The sequence below is a fragment of the Melospiza georgiana genome, chromosome 5 (assembly GCF_028018845.1).
Source record: "Melospiza georgiana isolate bMelGeo1 chromosome 5, bMelGeo1.pri, whole genome shotgun sequence".
In the NCBI taxonomy this organism is placed as follows: Eukaryota; Metazoa; Chordata; class Aves; order Passeriformes; family Passerellidae; genus Melospiza; species Melospiza georgiana.
Genome location: NC_080434.1, coordinates 30,506,942 through 30,531,477, shown reverse-complemented (window position 1 = coordinate 30,531,477; position 24,536 = coordinate 30,506,942). Strand labels below are relative to the sequence as shown.

At 42.2% G+C, this 24,536-nt stretch overlaps 2 protein-coding genes across 3 annotated transcripts in view; one reads left to right on the top strand and one right to left on the bottom strand.

Annotated features, from left to right (window-relative positions):
* Positions 1-24,536, top strand: part of LRBA (LPS responsive beige-like anchor protein) — a 368,385-nt gene that overhangs the window by 204,169 nt on the left and 139,680 nt on the right. The window lies entirely within an intron of this gene.
* Positions 674-1,753, bottom strand: MAB21L2 (mab-21 like 2). The gene has a single exon (XM_058024238.1). The coding sequence runs from the start codon at positions 1,751-1,753 to the stop codon at positions 674-676; it is 1,080 nt and encodes a 359-aa protein (XP_057880221.1).

Genomic DNA, 24,536 nt, shown 5'->3' with positions numbered 1-24,536 from the left:
TTAGAAAACATCAGTCAATATGCTGAGCTAAGGCTTGGGCTAGGTGTTGCATTTAGCCTATCTTTACATCTCGTGGTTTCGTTTATTTTAAAAAAATATTCCTTCTGAGATTCAGAAAGAATGTATTTGCCTAAATTTAAGAACCATTCACAAAAAGTCAGCGTAAAGTTAAAGTAATATTTTTATTACTATTTGCAACAAGTCAGTTGTGGGGCACATAATCTGACCTTGGCACCGAAATACATTTAACATCAGTAAAACTTTTTTAAAGGGAGATTTGTACATATAGTTAAATAATTTTTTCACTTGGTGACAACATTCAGGCAAACAAGAGAGCATAAGAAAAGGACTATACATGGATTGGAAAATGTACCTTTCGGGTTTCGTTTTGAAGTTGCAAAAGTCCGATCGCTTCTTTTTGTGACCTTTTAAAAATTCACATTGGAGGACAGGAGGAGAGAGGCTCTTCCCTTTTTCTGTGCAAGGCGGTGAGAGCTTATGCCGGGAGAACCGTCGGCAAGTTTTTAAAGGCCGAGCTGCAGGTGGCTGGGGGGGTGGCGGGGGCGCCTGTCTTTCGCCGCCTCTTTCCGTCGTCGTTCGCGTTAAATAGAAAGTTTTTTAGGCGCTGTTGTTGTTTACGGAGGGCGAGTTTTTGTGCGCGGGCGTGTTAACCCTATAGCTTGTCGAGGCTTTTGGGATTGGTGAGGATTTCTCTGGCTAGCCTCCAGGTCTGTTTGGCAGCGCTTTCCAGGGCCGAGTGGGGTTTGCCCTGAAAGAGGTCTAGGTTGGGCAGGAAGTAGTGGGGGCAGCGCCGGCACTGCAGGCAGGAGATGAGCTGCAGGAGGATGCCGTTCAGCCGGTCGCCCAGGCACGCCTCGTCCCAGTCGGTCTCCCGCGGGTGTTTCTCGCACTCGTACAGCAGCAGCGTCTTCATGTGGTAGTTGTTGAGGGGCTGCCCGGGCAGCTCCAGGTGCCGGTCGCGCAGCGTCTTCAGCACCGACAGGCACTTGTTCCGGCAGCCGCCCATCAGCAGCCGGTTCTCGGCCTCGCCGAACTGCAGCACCCACGCGTCGCTCTCGGCCGAGCTCTGTTTGCCCGTCAGCGAGTAGCACTCCTTGGAGAGCAGGTTGAAGCCCTCCGCCTTCACCTCCGCCACCCGGTTGGGGCCGGGCCAGGGGATGTGGGGCATGGGCCACTGCGCCGCGCTGCGCGGCCAGATCCCGGTGCACTTGAAGGCGGGCGTGATCTGCACCACGTAGCGCTCCCGGATGCGGAGCTTCACCTCGCTCGTGTCCGCGATCATCTTCACCACGTCCCGGTAGCTGCACTTGTCCACGGCCTGGGCCACCAGCGTCTGGAAGCGGGAGCGGATCTTGCGGGCGGACAGGTAGCCCGAGGCGGTGATGAACTCCACCCAGAGGGACATGCTGCGCTTGCGGCCGTCGCTCAGCTTGAGCACGGCGCAGCCCGGCAGGGAGCCGTCGTCCACGAAGTTGAAGACGCCCATCTGGTTGAGGTAGAGCACCACCTCGAACTCGGTGGGCGAGATCACCTCCAGCCCCTCGTAGCGGGCGTCGATCTCGCTCAGGGAGCTGATGAAGCGCGGCTCCTGCACCTCCACCTCCTTCAGCACGTCCGACACGACCTTGCACACCTCCCGGATGGTCTTGGCGATGGCCGCCTTGCGCGCCTGGCAGCGCTCCGTGTAGTATTTGTTGAGCTGGTAGACCAGCTTGGCCTGCGCGGCGATCATGTTGGGGCACAGGTCCGGGCTGTACACCGGGCTCTCGCAGTACGTTGAGGGATCCAATGCTTTAGCGGTGGCTGCAGCTTTGCGGAAGGCACCGGCCAAATCGCAGACCCCCACCGCCTCCGGGAAGAAGGCGGCAGCGGCGCGCCAGTGAGAGCAATTAAAGAAATCGGGGAGGGCGGCGAAGCACAAAGGAGCGAAGCCCAGCGCTGCCCCGGCGAGGAGGAGGAGGAGCGGGCCGGTGCGGGCTCGGCGGCGGTGCTGGTGATGCCGGAGCCGCTGCCGGAGAGGCGGGCAGCCCCCGCGGGCTCCCGGAGCGCAAAGTTTTGGATGGCGATGGGGGCAGGGAAGTCTGGGCTGCCTCTGCGCTCAGGCGCCCACCCCCCCGCGCAGCGACAAAAATGCCGTTTCAATAGTTCATGGAAAAGAAAACCCAAACAGCAAAGAAACTTCCCCAGGACTCGCAGAAGGTTCCCGCAGAAAAGCCGGTCGGCGGCGAAGTTTAAAACCGCACACGGTACGAGAGGAGGAGAAGAATGCGAGCAATGCCCTCAGCGGAAGAATGAACTCTGTGTCTGTCTGTCTCTCTCTCTCTCTTTTTCAGTCCGTGGCACCGCCAGAGATGTGCATGAGTTTGGCTGCCGCTCGCTCAGACTGTCAGGGGGTGTTGTTGATTTCCCTTTTCCTGCTGGAGGCGTTGGCTGAACCCGGCTCTGTGGCTGTCTCTATCTTTAGGCGCAGACGGGTGCACTTGGTCTGGGATCTCTCATTCCCGTCCTGCAGCTCTACATAGATTGTTGTGAGAGAGACTGTATGGAGAGGAGTTGTTGCTTTTTTTTTTTTTTTTTTTTTGGTTGTTGTTTGTTTTCTTTGCACAGACTGTGTTTTATCCTGAGCGGGAGGAGGGCGTAGCTGCCGTGCCCGGGATGGGTTCTCCTCCCCCTCCCCACCCCTGGAAGTGCGCGCCGGGGCTCCCGGTGTCCGCGCCTCTGGCTCCGCTCCTGCCGCGCCGTGTGCCCGCGTCCCTCTCGCGGCGCTGCCGCCGGGCCCTGTAGTTTATGAATGGGGCCGCGCGCGGGCGCGGGGCGGGGCCGGGCCGCCAATCGCCGCCGAGCTGTCAGCGCCGCGGCCAATCGCGGCTCGCGGCGCGCGCACACGCGCCCGCGCTCCCGCCCCCGGCCCCGCGCCCGCTCCGGGGCTGGAGCCGGGATGGGCTGCAGGGCTGGAGCCGGGATGGGCTCCGGGAGGGAGGCTCGGGGCGTCCCGCCACCTGGGGCCGTGTGTATGTGTGTGTCGGGTAGGGCGAGAGGAACAACAAAAAATCCCTGTAATTTCGCTGTGGCGGCCGGTGAAGGGCGAGGTGAGCTCGCTTCTCCCTCCGCCCGTGCGAGGGGACCCGGCGGCAGTGCCGGTGTGTGCGGGGAAAGGGGAGAGGCGGGCCGGGGCTTCACCGCAGGCATAAATCTCATATCGCTTAATGCCGGGCTGCAGCAGTGAAAGTGAGACCGTCACTGGAGTAGCGTGGCACACCTTGTTTTACTGCCCCCAGTCACCTTAATTTATACAAATCTTGTGTCATAAAGTTCTTTTCATCCTCCTAAAGCGGAGGATTGAGTTATTCAAAAGGAAATGATATTTTATGCAAGTTTATATTAATAAGAATATGAAATGGTTTGGACATAAAGCCGTAGCCCCGTGGTGTCAGGTCGGAGGGAGCCCCGGGGCAGTACCTGCTGCGGAGGAGCCTGATCTGCTTTTCCTGCGGGAACTTAGATGGAAGGGAGGGCATTTTCCACACCTCCGGTGCTCGGGGCGAGGGTGCGCAGCTGCTTTGCCCTCCCCCGGGCCGTGCAGTGCCGCGGTGCGGGCCGGCTCTCGCCGCCCGGGAGCCCGGCCGGGGCCGGGGCCGGGGCCGTGCAGACGCGCGGTGCGCTCCTCCGTGCGGAGCCTCCCGGTAACCCGGTGGGGCTCGGCTCCTTGCGCTCTCCTCCTTTGGCTGCAGCTGACTGATTTTAATAAAGAAAATACCGCCGTCTGTTTTCTGTGTGCGCTTAAATTAGAAACATGTCTGGTGCCGGCCGTACCGCTGCAAGAAGTAAGTATAGACGTGCCCGGCGCCGGTGCGGCTCCGTCCTTCGCGAGGAGAGGAGCGGCTCCCGGCTTCCCTGCCTGCCGCCGGGGCACGCTGCGCCACGGGATGGAGGGGCTGGCCCGGCGGTGCCCGGAGCTGGCAGCGGTGTGAGGTGTCCCCGCCGGGCCCGGCCCCGTCGGGAGCGAGATGAGCCCAGAGAAGGCTCCGAGGGGTGCGGGAGAGGGGACGGGCTGCCCCGAGGGCAGAGCGGGGCTGGCGCCGCTGCTCTCACGGTCCCTGGGTGTCCCGGCGATGCGCGGGCTGGAGCGGGGCTGTCCCCCCGAGGCGCGGGTCGGTGCCCGCGGAGCTGCTCCCGGGCGGCGCTCGGAGCTCCGTGAGCGGAGCTGCTCTGTGCGGCTCGGCCGGGCCGGCGGGGCTGCCGGGTCCCACGCCTCGCCTCCCGCTGCCCTCCGGCAAAGGGAAGAGTTACTTAGGGCTGGGGGTGCCTTTCACACGCCACCGGGGCGAACTCGCTGCCGGGCTGGCGCTGCTCTCCGTGCCGGTGAGGGCTCTGCACAGCCGCCCTCCGAGCGGAGGTGGGCAGGAGGGCTCCGCGGGGTCTCGCTTCCCGCAGAGAGCGCCCAGACCAGGGTTTTACCGTGTCCTGGGCGCGGAGGAGGTTGCCGGAGCCTTCAGGCGGCCCTGGCAGTGGAGGGGGCACACGCGTTCCTTTTTTCAGGGTAAAAGGAAAGGTTCCATTTTTCAGGAGGAGAGGGTGATTCCCTTCCCACCCCCCCGAAAAGGTGCCTAATGATGTAGCGTTACCAGTGTTCAGATTTAAAACAATTCATTACCAATTTTCCTGCCTGAGGTTGAAGCCCTAGTAAATAATAAATCAGCTAAACAAAAGCTGACTTTAATTTATTGCCCCAACGCTAATTAGAAACATCATTTGAGCAATAAACTTAAACACTTCCAGCAAATAATGCACGTGAAATCCTTCTCTCCCGTGTCTGGGCGTTTGTGGCCGCACTGCATTAAGACCAGCTTCATCTGTGGCGGAATTTGCTCTCGCCGGGATGAATAATTGAAGGGGGAACAGGATCCGAGGAGGCTATAATTGAAGAGCCCTTGTCACCTCTGCTTTTATGTATGTTAGTGTAGAAGTCCATCAGCAGCTCCTTGATGGTGTATAAAACGAAGTGGCATCCCCTCCAGCAGCAGGAGATACTGTATTCCATTAAAAAAGACCGTGTGCGTGCGTGTGCCGCAGAGAGGGAAACTCTCAGGGCTAAAAGCCACTTGAAGTCTTCAGACCGATTGATCTGTATTCTCTCGTTATAATCCGTCTCATCATACTTGAGTTAATGAGGCAGGGGCGGGGGTGATCTGATGGTCCTTGACAAATTCATTAGGGAGGCTGCGGGACATTTTATTTGACTGTTAAACATCGTGTTTGTTTGGTTTAAGCAGTGCCAACATCAGCATGCCGCTGCCTGGAGCTATAGTGTTTTGTTAGCGAGGGCTTCTGTAAAAAGATACAGGGAAGGGGACGCGGTGTGCAGCGTTTGCTCTTGCCTTGGCTCCTCCTGCCCCCTCCCGCTCGTAGGGCACGGAGCTCGGGCGGGTGTAAATCCAGCCGTGCAGGCGAGGGATGTGCCACGGTGTTCTCTTCACACTCGGGATGGCAAAGTAGCAGCGAGGGGCTGCCGTTAAGACTTGTTTTTCTTTTTCTTCTTTTCTTTCTTTTCTTTTTCCCATCAAGAGAGCATTATGGATTTGTGTTAACCGCTGAAACAACAAAAGAAAAAAAGGCTGGAAAGCAACTCAGAGTTTTAGCAAAAAGCATGCAAGTTTTTTTCTGTGTTATGATATAGCATACTTTCATTTGATTCCCTAACCAGCTTATCGACGTGGCACACATTAAATATTTCAGTCTTTTAATAATGACTGGTGTATTTTAAAGTTTCTATAACATGCTACTGATATAAGGTGTAATTTTTAAGGTAAATCAAAGTTTAATCAAAGTGACTTAAGGCTATTAAAGGATTTCTGCCAAGCCTGTCCTTTGTCTCTCCCTTGCTGAGAGGCAGAGGGAAAAGTGAATTCAGGAGCAGGTGCTGCCGAAAGGGCTGAGAAGTATTTTTAAGAATAGCATATGAAATATGTATGTGTTTGTGTATGCTTTGTTCGTGACAACTTTGCTTATGAGACCCAGCTAGTGTTCCATTATTTTCTAGTAGTTGGTTTCCTCTCTGTCCTTTCATTTAATGGAAACAGTTTTGCAGAAAACGGAATAATTAATCTGCTTGTGGAACCTAGCATTGTGTTATTTTTTTCCTGGAGATCAGTCTTCAGACATTCTCAGCTTTAAGTGCTTTGTAGGACTCTGCTTCCATTTATAGAAGAACTGTATGGGAAAAGAGCTAGTGCCCTTTGCCTGTCATTTTCATACATTCCTGCACTGCTGATGAAGCTTGAACTGCTGCAGGGAATGTATGGATTTGAAAAGAAATGATTCAGTAATGCACGTTGCATTTCTCCATCGCAGAACCGGGTTCATAGTTACAGCCAGCGCTGTGCTGGGTTTGGGGGATAAAATTCCTTTTGCATTCGATGGTGTACAGTGTGTACCTTTTTTTGGGAGTCATGGCTGGGCTTTAGTATCTGCTGATCTGTTTTAAGGTCTGTGTGTGTGAGGTTAGTTGATGGCACACACCGGAGGAGTAAGGATGATTTCATTTTTACCAATGTCATTCATGTATCTCATCAGGCTTAAGTGTTGTAGAAATCTTGTACCTTTTTTTCCCTGTGAAGATTGAGTGGTATGGTAATTAAAGAATTCATACATGTATTTAAGTCTCGCCTAGCTTTCATTTCTTTAGCAGGAGAGGGGTTGCTTCCAGCTACTCCTTTAAGTAGCTTATTTATGCTTTCCTGTTCAGTCTTAAAACGTGAATGTGTTCATAATCTGGTGTTTAACCATAAACAATCTGCTACTGAGGGACTTTTTCTAATGCTTTGAACTTTGCATTAGAGGTGGCATCTTCTCTTTTCTCATGGTGACTAAGGGTGACTTCTTTTAGCTGTCGACTGGTTTGAATGCTAAATACTGTTTTGTAATTTTTTCTTTAATAAGTTGGCAATCAGGGAGAATCAGACATATACTAAAAAAGAGCAATTCTAGTGCTTTTGTAAAATTTTCTTCTTGTTAAAACTTCATGTGGGCCTTTTGTTTGGATGCAGTTAGTGTGGGTGCATGCTGTTTTATCCATTAGAAGTAACCAAGTTCATGTGTGTTGGCTGTTCTTTATTTATAATAACTGATTAATTATACTAATAGCATCACTTTTAAGAAGTGAAAACATGTAATATGCCAGAATTTTCTCAACTCTGCCTCCAATTGAATGCATTAACTCTTATTTGCTTGAGAAAAAAATATGAGGTGGACTACAGAGATAACGTTTGGTTCTTAATAATGCTGAATCAGCACTTACTTTAAAATTACGAAAAATACAAAGATGTTATAAGCCAAATCAAAGTTTTGGAAATGAAAAAAACTATTTGTTTGCATGCTTTTGGGGTTTTTTTTGTCAGTAGCTGCAGATGATTGTTCTGTTTATTGCCTTAGATGTTGAAGTCTCTGCATATGCGTGATGATGCCAACAGACAGCAGCCTGTGTGGTTTTACTGGTTAGATAGTTATTTCTGAGATCAAAACCTTCATGCACCTTTGTCAAGACAAAGCATATGTATAAGTTCACCTGAAATTGTCTGAGTTACACTCTTTTAAAACGCCAGTTTCTAGGTCCAGAGGCAAAAGCTCCTTGTTTATAAGCTTATAATTAAAAAGGTGCTTTTTCAAGTACAACGTAGAGCAGTGTGAAATCCTCTGCTCCTCACCAGCCACTGTACAGGTTATAACGTTTCAGTGAGTTTCTATGAGGGCAGTTTATAAAGGGGAAGGGTGTTGTGGGAGGAGGGAATGGAGGGGGCTCAATCTTCTCAATAGCAGTGGTGACCAGCACAGAATAAACCGAATTTCTGTCTCGCTCTCCTCCCTGTATTTTAAGATGATTTTGTTTTGACTTTGAGTCTGATAGGAAAAGCATGAAGTTTTTATTTAATTTAAAGGAAGTCTTCTAACTGTTCCCTCATTCAAATTAAATACACAGTTAGAACCATCTACTTTTCTGTGCATTATACTTCATAGTTTTGAATTTTTATCCTTTGAAAGTACTATGTTGACATAAAAGTAGTAAACTACAACTTTTAAAACCATTGCAGGGGTTTTGTTGCTACTTCTAATGAGAGAATCAAATCATAGCTAATCCTATTTTATATCTTGCTGTGCATATCTTATTTCAGAATAACTTCTCTATGTTGATATGCTGCTCTCTTTTTAATTTTCTTATGAATTAGGTAAAACGTGTGTGCAAAATAGTTCAAGCTACCATCTCCCACTCCTGGAAAGGGGAAACTGCATTGGCTCAAATAATGTATAGAAGCCATCTGCATAGCTTAATTGAAATAATATTTGGTGATCTAAGAGATGGAAATTGTTCCTTTTCTTTAACCATCTGAAATAAAACTAGGATGTAAACCAGCTGTCTTGGCCTATGGAAATCAAGGTTCTGCCAGTCTGTTTCTTTTCTTCATTTTCTACTTCTATCTTCCTTTATTATCTTTGTATCCCAAGGAGTCTTTCTTATTTTCTAACTGGTTTTGTCTGCAACAAGGGGCTGGGTTGGTGTGTTTAAATAGACTCTGGATAGAGTGAAAAATCTTTGATCTATGGCTATGACTGCTTCCAAATGATTTGCTTGCTGGGACTGGACACTGTCCATGCCCTTTCACTTTGCTATCAGATAGGCACACAAAAAGGACTTGACATGCTACCAGATGCATAGTTAATCATTGCATTAGGTCTGTAAAGGGGACCATCCAGACTCAATTAGGTCTACCATTTTTAACTAGTGTTTGCTCTGTAGTTTGTTTGGAGTACAATATTAATTCTGACTGCCGTTCTGTTTATCTAAAAGGGCTTTAACGCAGTTCTATGCTTTCGTTTTCGAGGAGTCTTCTCTGCATTTGTGCTGTTTTGTGTCTGTTTAAAACATTGTATATTTGGTACCATGTAACAAATACTGCAGTGTAACATATTATCTGAAGCTTTAATGAAAAAAGTTTTTTATCTTTTTGTAATTCAGCAATTTTCCTTTCTCAATTCCAGTTTCAAAAAGTGCATTTGAAATAACCTAAATGCAGCAGCTGGCATATATTGAATCAGCATTCAGAAGTAAAGCTTGCAAGGGTATCTGGAGTTTTGGAACTGAGTCTTAAATGCTGAAAACCAAGTGGCAGCATTTTTCCTCTCACTTATTTACCAAGAGCTCATTTTTGTGTCTGGCACTGCACAGTTTTGTGTGAGAAGGATATTAAGGGTGCATGAGTTAAAAAGGTCCAGCTGTAGAGTAAAAAAGCATTACTTAAATTATTGTTCTGAATCTTGCCTGGGAGTTCTAGGAGTAGTTTGTGTATTTACATTTACAGTTGTTAACTGCATGCACTCAGTAAAGTCCTCTGAAAACTCCTGGCCTTCTCAGAGTTTCAAAAAATTAGTATTCACTACAGTTCATAGATGTAGCCAGTCCTTTCATGGTATGAAGAAGCTTGGGTGTTCAAATTCTATAAATTTTTTTTGGATCATTCATACTGTCTGCATTTTCCAGTCATGAGTATATTGTGTATGGCAGGGCCATGAAAGCAGGAACATGAAAGGACATAAAAGACTTTTTGATTGAAAATTAAAATATAAGAAAGGAGGCCTAATCAGAGACTTTAAAGGTATTTTCATTTGGTTTTAATATTTATTTATTTTGGAAGAAAGGAGGAGTAAGGCATTCAGCTATTAACTTTTAAAAAAAGTCTATTTGTAGTTATAAAAACTGTTGTATTAAACTTCAGATTATAGTTCAGCCTTTACTTAAGATCTGAGATTTCTTGCTTTAGTTCTTTGCTTCATGGTTGTCAATATCCTTTGGAGGAGGGCACATGCATTTAAATGTAACATTTATCATTTAGAAGTTGCTAATGGACTTCCAAGATGCAGGATGTACAAGTGGATACTACTCAGAAGTGCCAGTTAGGGCGCTCTGGGGACTTTAAAATAATTTATGGCTACCTGCTGCTCCAAAATACAGGTGTGTGTCTGTGTATTTTCCATTAATGTTTCGCATTGATGCATATAAATGCTCAGTGGGCAATAACCCTAATACAGGAGTCCTTTAGAGGTGCAGGCAGGTGGCTTTTCCCCATCCATCATCCGTCCTGGAGGTTCATTCTGACTGGCATCTGCATGCCAGCCCGTCTCCAAAGGGGAATTGTTTGTGTACTTTGGGGGCTTCCAGAGTGCGAACTTGAAAGAAAGTGGGGCTTGAAATGCGCGGTCATTTGTGAATTTATGTTTTATCTCCCTTCACTTGAAAATTTATGAGGAGAGTGACTTAGGGTGCTTGCGTTGTGTGTTCCAGGGCTTGCCCCCTCTGATAACACCCTTGTTGGCGTGAAAGTGCAATGCAAATTATGACAGTTACAACCTTCTGTTTTGTTTAACCTGTCAGTGGATTTCCTGGCTCAGTGCTGAGGGCAATGGCGTGTTCAGCGAGTTCCATATTCACCTAAACTTAAAAGGTCAGGTTTCTACAGGCAAGCCTAGTCAAAGCCTAATTGATGAGGAGGGCAGGGGGACAGAATTTACTGTTCTGTTGGCTAGTTTCATATCGTTAGGTTGTCCTGAAAGCATCAGGCAGTCACAGCCCCTTTCATGTAAGTGCTGACCCTAGACAGGAGCTGACAATCAAAGGAGGCAGCCACAGGAACCGGTGCAAGTAGGCTATTGATTTTTCAGTTAGGTCTAAGTAGTTTGTAGTATGGGTAATGGGTGACAGAGGCAGGTATGTCATTATCAATGAGCTCCAGAACAGCAGCGACAGCCCCCGCTCATATTTCCTTCAGCACTGACAGTAGGCGTCCTGCACTGGTCAATAAATCGCCCAACCTTTCACTGACAAGTGACTTGGGGCTGGGGGGGAGTCAAAGAGCTAAACTTGCCGTGCTTGAACTTGACATGGGTGCAGAGCAAGGATCTCGACATCTGCGTTCCTGGCTCGTCGGGCAGGGAGCCCAGGAGAACGCAGGGAACAGAACAATGGGAGCTGTGCGGCCACGCAAGGTTAGCTTTATTTTGTGCCCTCTAGAAAGTCCAAGATTTCCCTGAGTTCGAGTGAAATAGCTTAAAACAGCAGCTTTCTGTATCAGCATGATCTGCTTCAGTAGTTAATTTAGGTTACCATGGCAGGGCTTTGTTTTTACTTTAGTATTGCTCTGCATTTAATCAAGGTTATACTGCCATAGCAGTACAACAATCACAGTCTGCCATTCAAAATCCACTTTTAATTCCTAGTTTCCTCTTCTTAAATTTCATGTATGGAGACTATTTAAAGATATTGGAGGTTTCATATAAATCCAAAGTGTTAGCAATACAGTTTCTGTTCTGACTACCAATGCTGTTTTGGGTCAGTAGTGGAGGACCAATACTTTAGGAAGCTGAATAAAGTTTTTATGGCTTGGATTTTACTAGCTGTGGTTTCTGAATTTAATAGAGGTAGATCCAGATTTTAGCTTTACACTTAATTAAATTCTGAAAGATATTGGGAGAACATAAAAATTGTAATAAGTGGTGTTTTTTGTTTTTTTTAAGTATACTTGTATGGAAAATCAGTTACATGAACTCATGCATCTTAATCTGAATTTCATGAAGTTTTCTAGTATTGTTACTTTATTTGAGCAATGTAAGTTATCTGCATTTTTTTTAGAAGTTGGAATTCAGTCAGGTTTTATGCTGTGCACAGATGTTAACAAAATAGCATATGCTTATAATTAAAAAAAATCTTTAGACAAATTGAAATAAAGCAGAAGAGTAAATGTTTTGAAAAACTTCCTTAAAATAACTCATTGCTATGGTATCTTGTTCAACAATGTTTGTAATGTTACACAGAGCAGGAATCTGAGACTGTGTGTGTTGAATAGCTGCAAAGTATCATCTGTGACTGAAACTTTCATCTGTCTGCAGCAGCTAAAGCTGTTTTCTTCATGGCTGACTCTTAAACTGCAAGGGCAATGTTGACACAGACGCAAGAAGTGGGGTTGAAATTTATCACTGGATTATGAAATCCTTTAATAAATATTTATATAAGCTAAAAACCTGAATACCTGTTTATTTGGAGCAGTTATGAAATTGATTAGTTGTAAAAATCTGTTTAGATACTGTATTTACCCATTTGCCTATTGAACAAAGCTTTGGAAGAGGGACTGGCTAGCTGTCTTCCAGAGGAAAAAAAAAAATTTAATTGGATCAAAAGTGTGCCAGGTTGTTTGAGTCCTTCCATATTTAATGGGAGTTTTTCTTCTCAGTTGTTTTCTTTATCCTGCAGGGCCTTTTTTGTTTTTTCTTTTGTTAAACTAGGTGAAAAGTACAGCCATGCAACCTGAATCTTACCTTTTCTTATAAACAGGTCCAGCCTCCTTTACTGTATTTTTAGTGTTGCTGGCATGGTGTGTTATTGCAGAAATGTAAAGAGGAGCTGTAGAAAGGCGACAAATTAAATTTTCATGAAAGAACCCCCTAATCAGCAGTGACAGGGTAAGAGAAAGATGATTGCCACTTGGTCATTGTGGAGAGGCACTTAGACTTGGTGTCAAGGCTTCTGTTAATGATGACTAATGTCTTTCTTGGAGAAAACGCATGCTCAAACATGCCACAGGCCAGAAAAGAGTGGGGGAATAGGCATGTTAAGGAAAAAGGCTGTGGATCCTAAAACAAAAGCTTAGGTCTTCAGATGAAAAGGGCACAGTGTTTTTGCAATGTCAGAAGGCACACCTATGGAGCTGTTCTTGTTGCACTCTTCAAGCATATTATTATTATTATTATTATTATTATTATTATTATTATTATTATTATTATTATTATTATTGACATACACTATTGTGGTCTACATGGTGTCTGTTACTTTAATTAAAAAAGGAGATGGTAATGACACAGATGTGGAAGCACTCTGGTCAGAAATAAACAGTCACATTTACTCTTCTGTTAACAAAGCTTGCTTTTCTAAAGGAACAAAAGCTGCTGCAAAATATTCTTACCTAAGCACAGGCTCTGTTCTGAATAAACCTTCCATAGTCAAATGTAAAATGACTCCAAAGACGTTTTTCAAATCTTTAAGCTTTGGCTTTTAGGTATATTGGCAAAAAAGAGGTGGCACATGTCATTCCTTCAGCTTTTCCCAAAGTGAGACCTTTCAGAAGGGCATTTGCAATGCTTGTCATATTTTTTCATATATGTTTTATTGGCCTGACAAGTCTAGAGGACCATGAGAAAACAGATGTCATTGCATTCAGACAACACTAATTACTCTGGGATTTTTGCAGCCTCAGTGCCTGCATGTAGCTGTCGATTATGACTGTTTATGTGGCCCATCATGGGTACACGATGCACATTCAGATGGTGTCACCAGCCTTTGTGTTCCCTATTATCACACAATAAGATGGAAAAATCAGCAACAAGCATCACAACAAGGAAATGCCTTAATGGGAGACTTCTACATGCATTTTGCTAAAGATTGCATTCGCAGTCCTTATTAGATTTAAGTGTTTCAGCATCTGTTTGCTAACTGGAGTGCAGCACGGTGGCTGTCAGTGTTCACCGCGGTTCTTTATGTTGCAGGCTTTTGTTTTCTGCAATTGCATAAACACCACCTGAAAAATGCTGATTGACCCAGCAGTTGTCAGAAATTTCCTGCCTCTAACCTTTGTACCAAACAGAGATTTTTCTGTGTCACAGTTCACATTAGAAACCAGCATCCTTATTTTATTCTCTTACAGATTGTGTTGGTACATCCTTGGTTAAATTTTCTTAGCGACTCTGTCATTTCAGAGTCTCTTCTTCCTCTGCAGCAGTGACTGCTGCAGGATTGCTAAGGCAAAGTTCAAACAGTGGTCACGCCGTGGCCTCACTTTGTGTGTTATCTTGAATTTTGGTGCGTGTTTTATAAGCACAACAACCGATGTTAATCACAGATTGGAAAATGAAAGCTCCAATAATGTAACTTCACATGCTGATGAAGCAGAAATGGAAGCAGCTTTATCAAAGATGTATGATGAGATAAAACTGCAGTCTCTGCTGTACAGTTATAGTAATTATGACTAATGAACCGTCCAGTCTGGATGAAATGGCATGCCCACAGGGACTGTGGCCAATCACTTGTGACTTATGCAAGCTGAACAAAACATTGATGGTGTTCCAGATTCCCTGTAAGAACAGGAAGTGTGGTCTTTGTTTGGAACATCAGCTTTGTCAAGTTATTTTCAAGCAGTTTAGCAATAAATGGCATTAGTAAATAAAAGTCTTAAGGGTTAGGGTTTGTTAGGTTTTAAAATGGGCATAAAAAATTAAAATTTGTTGTGTCAAATATACCTGAATAAAACCCCCTGTGAGGATGGCACATACACTTCAAAATATACATCAGAATTGTTCTGTCATCTTCCAATGGGAGTCGTTGGAAGCACGTGTTACATTTTAATATGCTGAGTACAATGAAAGCCAAAGATACAAAGCATATGAGTATAGGCTTGTATCTATTCAGGTTTACTGTGGTAATTTGGGGTTTTAACAAATTTGCTTGAGACCTGACACTTTCATTTTTGTAGCATGCTGCATTTTAAGCCAGCCATAATTTTTAAGTGGGAGAAGACAGGTGTACAACCTGAAAGACAGTTTCTTGCAGAAACATGGAAGCAACATACAATGAAGCTTCAGTAAGTTTTGACAAAGTATAGATTAGCAGAGTAGTAATTTTAAATCAGTTTATTTTTATGGAGACACTGTGTGTAGATGTAAAAAAAGAAAAAAATACCAGAATTCTGAATGCTGAAATGCAGATTATGCAGAGACTTCTGAATTTAATTATATGATAATAGCAGAGCACAAAAATGCTTTTCTAAATGTAACTTTGTGCTAAATTATTTGGGCCTAGTCTGGAAGCAGTTGTGGGTCAGCAAATGTTTGAAGGATTTGGGAGTCAAATGATCGATATGTTACAGATGTTAGTGATACAGTGCAATCAGTTTAGCAGTTTGACTGAACCCCTCCAGAAGGCTACAAAGAGAAAAATATTTCAAAATTAGTTGCAAATGAACTAATGTAAAAGTAAGAAACCTCCTTCCACCCACTTATCCACCACCCCTTAAACCATTTAGAACAAAATTAAAGAATATTTTGACAAAAGGCGTATGTTGGACTGTTGTGCTGTTTAACAGTGGTTTACCCACTCGCACTAGAAATCTCAAATACTTTGACACTTCTGTTTTATCTATTTTGAAAGTATACAGAGACACTTCAAGGGCCTACTAAGAATTAGAATACTTTTCTTTTGTCTCTTGCAACAAAGCATATTGCATCAAATGTTGCAAATGTGAAAATATTGTGTACAGTTCAGAGAATAATGTTAAGATAAACAATGCTGGTAAGTAAATTCTGGAAATGACTGCTTTTTGGTTCTGATAATTAAGGGTAAGGGTAATCTTTTGGAGACTGTGGCACACTTAAGTATGAGTCTCTTCCACAATGTCATTTCAGAATCAATAGCATGCAATACATTATGTACATTATCTAATTTTACTGCACAGAAAGTTGCATTCTGATCACTTTAATGTTTGTATGAGGCTTGTGCCAGTGAAGTCAGGACTGCATTTGTTAGATGATATACAAATGTATAAAATTAATTCTCATTCTCCTAAATAATAATTAATTTAAAGTAGTGGATTTAAATACATAGTGATTTTATATATATATATAAATGTGTATGTATGTGTGTTGTAACAATATTTGGAAGAAATTCTCATATGTATTAAGATGAACTTGATACTTGAAGATTGTATTTTTTAAGAGTGTACAGCTCTGTTAGTTTTTTATGAAATCACTGGTAAATTCATATAAAATTAAGTATGGATCAGCTTTTTATGTATTTGGGACATCCATTGCTATCCCTTTGTTATCTTTTATAGATCTGAATGCATTATTGGTGCTTCTGTGTAAAATAGCACATGAAGTTGTAGCTACTTGGAACTTGTATAAATGATGCAAATAAAAATTGAGGAGCCTGGGATCTCAAGGACTGAATTTTATCTTCCTGTTGCTATGTGTGTTTGTGTACATATGTAAGATATCTAGAATGTTGTTATATTTATTTGGGAGCTAGCTTTTTGTGTGAGAGGGGCTGTGTTTGGGATTCCAGAATCAGAACTGTTGCTGATTTTTCCCTTAGGCTTGCATGATAGAGTTGACTTTCTTATGACTGTAGGTATAAATCAGTCTTTTGAGAGACTTATTGAAATAGAAAATTACTCTTCAGTGAAGGAAACTTAGAATTCAGTGCAAGTGAAAGCAGCTTTAACTTTTGCTGGCTTTTGTAATGACTATTACAAAACAGAGTTGGTCTGACCAGCTTGTCCTGCTTGCCTTATCCATCCCAAAAATATCCCTGATTAGTTTTATGCTTGAGGCAGGTGGAGGAAAAGCTGGTGAAAGTGTGATTGTGTTGGCTTTGTCTAAGATTGTCCTTGTACCCAGGTGTCTTCAGTTGCCCATTTAGGGGAGAGTTGTCTTGTGAAGTTCTGGCAATCAGAGGAAACCTTGGATTAAAGATCTGCCTCCTGTTACTCTTGGTGTGGCTTCTAATCTTACCAGTGCTGATCTAAATCCACAAAAACTCATGTAACTGATTTGTATGACACTGTTAGAAAAACAAAGAAGATCCCAGCAGAGTCAGGAAGAAACTATTTTCCTATTACATCAGTTTTGAGATTGCCTTTTTTTGGTGCTGCCCTTGGAACCAAAGTCAAAATTTAAAAAAGATGTATCTCAACTAGTGGTATTGAGAAAAAAAGAAATAGTAAAGTTAATATTTTTTATCTTCTTTTTTTTTTTTTGACCAGTAGGCTGTAAGTATCAATCACCTTTTGGAGGGGATGATAATAATAATAATACAAAGCAATAATAACTAGCCTCCAAAATGTGAAAACCAAGGCATTTTTGGAAGTGAAATGCTTTTTTTTGTTTGAAAACACAAACTTTTCATTCTTTTTGAGAATGTGTTTGAAACCTTTCCTTCACACAGTGTTGGGTTTGCTTAATAAAATAACCAGTAATATTTGTAATGAGTATTTTCTACTTGAGTTGATATACAAAAAATCTGATACAACATTCCAGCAGTGAATGGAGATATATATCTCAATAGAAATTGAATTTCAGGTATTTTTTACTCTCCCTACACTTTTGCAATTGTATATTGTGTCAAAGGTATTTGTTTCTCAAGGACACTTGCCAAGCTACTTGTAGATACTTTTATGTTGTTTGTTGGAGTCTGAATTAGAGATATTTTTGTTGTTCTGCCTCCTAGCTATCATTATTTTAAAGCATCATGTTTAACTTTATTTTTTTTAAATTTTTACAAATGCTAAGATCCCATGTTCTCTGTCGCTTGTAGGTGTTGCTTTGCTTTTTTCAAGAATCCTAAACTAATAAAGTAAATATCACACCTCCTATATAGTATTAATCTTTCAGAAGTTTGTCCTGTGCTGGAGAAAATAAATAATTAGAGATAGGTAAGAGATGAATGATGTGTAGGTGTAAATACTCTGTAGATTTAAACATGCTGCACGGCAACTCTAGGTCTCTTTTGAGGTAGTCATGAAAACTTAAATTGTGTGCCTCATATATTTAAGGCCAGCGAGCCCATATGATTTTATTAATGTGCTGTAAATCTTATATTCACGAGCAGTGTTTACTACTGTGCAGTATATTTAAAAGAAAATTTACACCTCACTGCAGAAGGAAGGTAGGCTAGTGAGAAAATGCAAGGGTGGATCTCAGACATTTATCCCAATCTGACAAGTATTTGCAAGGAATTTGCTCCTGTAAATTTCTGCTGGGAGCAAATGGTACTCATTCAAGCCTCAATTTTAATAAAAACCATAAATACTTATTTATGCATACACAGGTGGAGCACAGATATGTCTTTTGTCATTGTGGAACTTTGTGTGTGTGCACATATGGCACACTCTGGATCATGGGATGCGCTTTTAATTTTGTTTTAAAGCAGTCCATTCTTCAGTTTGGAGTAGTACCTGGAAGACCTTACTGGAGACCCTGGAAACCTTTCTAAGGAATAGTGATTGTATTTGTGAGATGTGTCTTTGGCCACATCATTCCCTTCCTATCCCATTTCTTCTGGACCCAGCAGCATTCCCTAGGCAAGAAGGATTGTTACACTGACTCAGTGTGTGAGTTAGGATGAGCCACAGAAACTCAAGACAGGTAATTTTCCACAGAGAAGACTGATTTGATCATTTTTTTGGAAACTATTTGTGTTTTCCTTCATTATAATACCTAGGAAAACTCCTTTTGGTCCCTAGGGAATAGCAGGAGGTTGCTGCAGCTGTGATTGACTCCAGTAGTGAAGCTGCCTGCCTGGAAGTTCCTTGCCTAATGCTGTTGAAAGGGCAGTGATTATGTCACCAAGGAAGCATTTTTTATTTGTGTGGGTGCATTGCAGGTTGCACAGAAAAATACAGTTAATGTACCATGTGTAACCTTCCATGCTCCTTAAGCTTGCACTTCCACCTTGCAGTGGTTAAAATATTAGTCAGCAGTACAAAACAGGTATTCTCAATGCCTAAAGAGCTGTTTAAAGCTTTTTTTTAATGCTCCTTATGCATTTATACTCTTCAGAATGAAATATCAGGTTCTTATGCCATTTAAAAAGAAGGCATGTGTACTTTGCTATGCAGTTTTCAATTGCATGAGGCAACAAAAGCATTCCTCATGATGGAGATGTGCACAGAACAATTCAAGAAATGATTTTGGAATGTGTGAAAATTCTACACTTTGACATACTTTGTTGCCACTGAACTTACTCTTGTAGATATGTGGTTATATAATTTGTTTCTTAATGTGTATCGTTAGCAGTGATTTCTCTAATTATTATTAAGTATTTTATCTAAATAGCCTCAGTAATAGGAGGTCTTTTACAGTTTTTTTAATAGAGTATTTGGGGTTTTTGGTTCTTACTGCAACCTTCAGGAACTTCTTAAAGAAAAGAAGTTTCTGAAGGTTTGTTTTTGTTTTGCCATGTCCTGTTAGAATGGAAAGTTGCTATATGTGGTGAGGAAAAAATGATTGGCACATACCAAGTTGTTTGGAGTACACTGTTTTGCTTGTGTGACATTATGTCTGGGGATAGTAAAATTCAGTGTACAGCTACATGCTCCCTCAGGTAGCATGGAGCAAGTTTGGTGTGAGCTGCTGTGACCCTGCCCTCCCTGCTCTGACATTGTTTGAGCTCTGGAGTGCACGCAGGGGTGGCTGCTCCACTTGAGAAAAGAATGCCCCCACCCTAGCAGAGCCAGTTTTCAGCTGCTAGAGCTGCCTGAAATAGTGTGTCATTCCCTGGTACTTGTGCTAATGGAAAGCAGTGTTTGCGGTAGCAGGGGTGTGGAACTGCAGCAGCCTGGATTTGTGTTTGCTGAAATAGCTGTGGAAGTGATGCTCTCAGCCTGCTTTTCACAAGTGTTACTCTCTTGTGCATCCTCTGGATTGTAGGAAGAGGTACAGGTTTTTCACCTGGACTGGTAAAGCCATCTTTCCCTCAGGCATTTCATAGACATGAGAGTTTGGGTATCATTTTTTTTTAATTGGCTTGTGTTACAAATGACAATGAGGATCTTTCATGTTTAGATGAAAGCAAAATGCTCTGTTGTTTTGCTGTATTCCTTAGTCTTTCTGAGTTATTAAAAGATTGTTCTTCTTCCTCTGACCCCTCTGACACAAGCTTTCAACCCCTGCAGCTTTTTGGACACGTGTTCTGTCACCCTTTGGGTACTCTGAAGAACATGGAGGAGAATTGAGGCATGCACTAATGTGCCCTAGTACCCTAGTTTACAGATTTATTATGCTCCTGGGAGAGCAATGCCTTGATGTATCCTATTATCTTGAAATCATCCTTAACTCATTTTAGGCTAGGATAAAACAGAAATAAAAACATTTCTTTACAACTTTCAGAATGGAAAATGCACTCAAGTACATTTATAAAAAAGAAATTAGGTAGAAGATCCCTCTTGCACAGAGATTGTCAGAAAGATTCTCTCTCATGGATGCAGCTTTTGGTTGACTGTGACTTGAGGCACAGGGAATGAAAAAAGGCATCATTAGTACATATGCATGTGTCAGGAAATCATCTCCAGCAAGTCAGCTGGATCCATAGAAGCAAACCTGCAGTTGAAGAAATGCCTTCCAGTGACCTGGATTAACCAAGACGAATCTTTGGCATGCAGCAAAGGGTGGGAAGCACATTTGGAGCCCCAAGATTCTTGGATAAGTTTCATAGCTGGACTCAGTGGACACTGGCGTGAATCCTTTCAGGCTGGGTTGCTGGTGCAGTGTGGATGTTATACAGCAGGGACCGAGTCAGTGTTTCCTGACAGCATATGTGAGATGAGTGTGGCTAAGGAGCATGTGAGCTGCTGAAACAGTTCCCTTTGCTATCAGGTGGTTCCTTTGGAACAGATACACAGGCTGGAAGCAAAGATGGTCTCCTACAGGGTACTGTACCTCTTTCTAGGTAAGAGGGGTGAGAGGCAAACATTGGATTGTCCCCCAGGCGTGTCTTTGGTGTGAAGCCTGGTGAATAAGGGTGATACAGATTCATTGTAAGAGCTTCAGTGGCAAGAGACTTTGCTGTCACAGCCCAGAGGCTGTACTATGCTCATTTTGGTCCATATTTAGCCTTATGAAATGTTGGCACTGCTACTATGTGAAATGAGCACTTTCCTTGAGTAACCTTGTTGTCTTCATTCACAATTCATAAAGCATGGGCTAGAAGGGACATGAAGAGATTGGGTATCTATTTCCACTCCACCGCTCAGCACAGTGTATTTGCTTTGTGGATATTTAAAATAGGTGGTGCTTAATGTTGTTCAGAAGGAGTTTGTGCCTGTATTTCACCTGTTCTAACTTTCCTGTAAAAGTAGATGGGGAGCTGACTTTTTTTTTCAGAGGGATAAATACCTTGCTGTTGAGCTTTAGATAGTTATTTCCATCACAGGTCAAATAGAAATTCTGCAGGAATTAAGATGTGCCTTGCCTATAACCTTTGTTGAAGAAGTTTTTCTGTCCACTGTGCCTTCCGCAAAGGTTCTTTAGGCATTTGTGTCTTCCACATTTGTGTATTAAGGATTTGTCTCTTGCCAACCATCATCATGAGGATAAAGGTTTTCCATTTCTGAGTAAAGCCACTCTTGAGTGTCAGCAGTTACTCTCTTTGTACTGATATCTCATTACATTACTCACATGTAATGATGTGACACAGCAAAACTTGCTTTACATATACTTTATTTCTTTGTATGACTTTAAGAGGAATAAAAATTTAAACAATTAAATATTTCCTGATGCTTGTAAATGCTAACTAACTTGGAGAAGTTTCAGTAGATACACATAGTGAAGGAATTAGCATGAAGGTTATTTTTACTCTTTAATGTGTGTTTCACTGTTCTACTCTGTCCTGTGCATTCAGGAATCTCTGGAATAGGAAAAAGGGATATTTATTAGAGGGTAAGTACTTGGCAGAGGAACAGCATCATTTACTGCTTTATTTTCTCCTTAACAAATTTTTATTTTCACTTTGCTTTCTCTTAGATGGGATAGATGAGTTATATCTGAAGGCAGTGTGTATTTATTTAGAAAGTTACCTGTTTAAGGAAACAATTTATTATGTGTCGTGGAGCTGATGAGTTCAGTAGAGCCACCTTTTAATCCTTGATTCCCTGTGGATTTTCTTTCACAATACCTTTCTCCTTTAAGTCCCTAAAACTACAGTCCTTTTGAGTGAATAGGGGCTATTTTATACACCACCCTGCTTCCAATCCAATTAAAGGCTCAATAATAGACGGATTAGGGAAAGTTTACTTCTTAGTAGAAGTGCAGCTTTGGAAAAATAGTGCGTTGATAGCAAGAGGGAATGTGAAGGAAAGCGGAGAAAATTAAGGAGATAATGGTCAGTAATCTTAACTTGTCTGATGTTTGCGCTGTTCACAATATAGCAGACTCTCAAAATGCGTAGAACAATGATTCAGATTCTTTAACCATTTTGTTGCTGGAGTTTGCCTGTCTCTTCAATTTTCTTCACTCTTGCTTTTGTTATCTGCATCTTGCACAAATGCCACCTAATCCTTTACTTTAAGTCCCCAGAGTAGGAGACTTTTGTAGTATTTTCTTTTGGGGGGAGCTGAGGAGAAATGCAGGAAAGCAAGGAGTTGATGGCAAAGTTAATCTGTTGTATTATGAAAGTAGTTAAGTATCAAAGTTTGTACAACACATTTCAATTAGGTTTTTAGGAGAACTGCCATTGAAGTATCCCTGTGACATATAGCAAACTTCCTTGAGATGTTTTTTGAGTGAAATAGTCAAGGTTAAAAACAAACCTCAAAAATGTTATGCAAGCCAGAAAATACAGTATCAAAATGTTGCTTGATACTGTAATAAGTAATTGCTTATTTTTTTAATTGCTTATTACCCTGTAATGGGTAATAAGCAATTAAAAAAATAGTCTTGACATAAAAGCCTATTCCGTGTTTCCTATTCAGTGCCTTGAGTGTCATCTCACCTTACAGGTTAGTTCCCAAACAAATGGTTTTACTGTAGATTAAAGTTGCAAATGCCTCGAAATTCTACTTTGAATTGTATCCTTTGCATGCCTCTGAAAGGATTCTCTAACCACATCAAGCAGTGCCAGTGGTCAGCAAACTGGTAAGACCATACTCTTTTTCCAGAAAACTAAGTTAGGTGGTTGAACAAGGAATGCCGCTTTGTGCCATCAAACCTTTCTCCCTTTTTTCCCTCTTTTTTGGAAAGGGGGGGGATGGATAAATTAAGCCTTTTCCATTTTGTAGAACAACGAGTAGTCATTATTTTCAGCTACTTTGCTGCCTTATTATTGCCAAGGTCTCTACAGAGCCTTTTTCTTTGCCTACCATAGTGGATTGTAGTGGGCTAAATGTTTAATGAGTCAATGCGTTAAAGGCTTCACTTTTCTTCCAATTAACCCCAAGACCACTCTGGCATTTTTGTAAATCCACAGAAGTATTTTGTGAGGCCTAAAGGGTAAGCTGCAGGCAGGCTGTGAAGAATGTAAAAAGACTAACCTGCTAACAAACACTGTGCAATGGGACAAAGAGAGTTTAATCCGTATTATGGTAAATGCTGGCTTAGTGTCCCAAAAGGGCTTTGCAGAGTGGAACAAAACAAAGAAGGCAGCGCCAATAAAAATCCAGTGCTTTTATTTTTATACACAAAATTGTTGCAAAAGAAAAACTGATAATAGCATTAAGAAAAGGTTTGAATGGTGGTTTTAAATATGATACTAAACATTGCGATTGTTCACCATTTGAATACTGTTTGTTATACATAAAGAAGCTAAAAGCAACATAGAGGCTCCAGTTGATTGAATATTCATGAAAATTGGTCAGATGAGTACCTCAATTTAAATTTGAAGTGTTTGTGAATTAGTATATCATAAGATAATATATAACCTATATGTTCATTAGTGTGCGTTTCTACAGAGAGAAACCTAGGAATATATTTTATGGGAATATGTGCGAAATGCAAGGACATTTATAAAATATGTAGTAAAATGCTAAGGACTCTTATTTATCCTGCTCTTAGAAGGCAAACAAAAACCCAAGAATAGTCACATATCTTACTCAAAATGCATTAAAGATTAAGGAAGATTTGCAGAATATAGTATTGCATTCAAATTCTTCATCTTGAAAAAGAGGTTGGCTGTGCTTATACTTCAAAAATTAGAGCAAATGAGAAAATCAAGTAATTAATTTTTAATGCTTTAATACTAAATGTAATTTTGTCACTGTAACTATTTTGACAAGAGGAATGTAATACACTCAAATATAAATTAAAAAAAAAGTGTAAATATGAAAAACAGAGAAGAAAATAAATAGCATTCCAGGGGTGGGAGGAATAAGGAAAAGAACATTGTTCTTGATGCTTCTTTAAATGCAAGGTCATAGCTCTAAAAGTAAAAACATAAAGTTCTGAGCATTGCATAGCATAATTTAGGAGGTTTTTTTCCATTACTTTGTTAGAGATATCTAATTACTTTAATTTAAATCCACTTCTTCAGATGATATGAATAAATCACTTAAATGTTAGATATGCCCCTAACCCTGAAGTGAACTTTGAGAGCAGTGATCTTGTTGTGTTACTCATAACCATCATTTCCATATTTGTTTTAATTCTGCTCCAGTCACAAGAGGGAATAAGCTTTAGCGTGTTGGGGAGCAATTTTTGAAGAATGTAATTAGCTAATGTGATTAAGATAGCCTTGAATAGCTAAAGCAGATCTGCGACTGAGTATTTTGCTAAGAAAAATGTATTATTATTATCTTTAAATACAGGGAGAGATGAGAAAGACAGAGGTGTTAGGTGTCATCTTTGTAGGGATGGTACAGCATGGAAGTTTGCTCTGAGATGAGTCCCTAGAAAAGGCAGACTGGCCTGGCCTTTGGGGCAGTGAGCACAAACCTGCT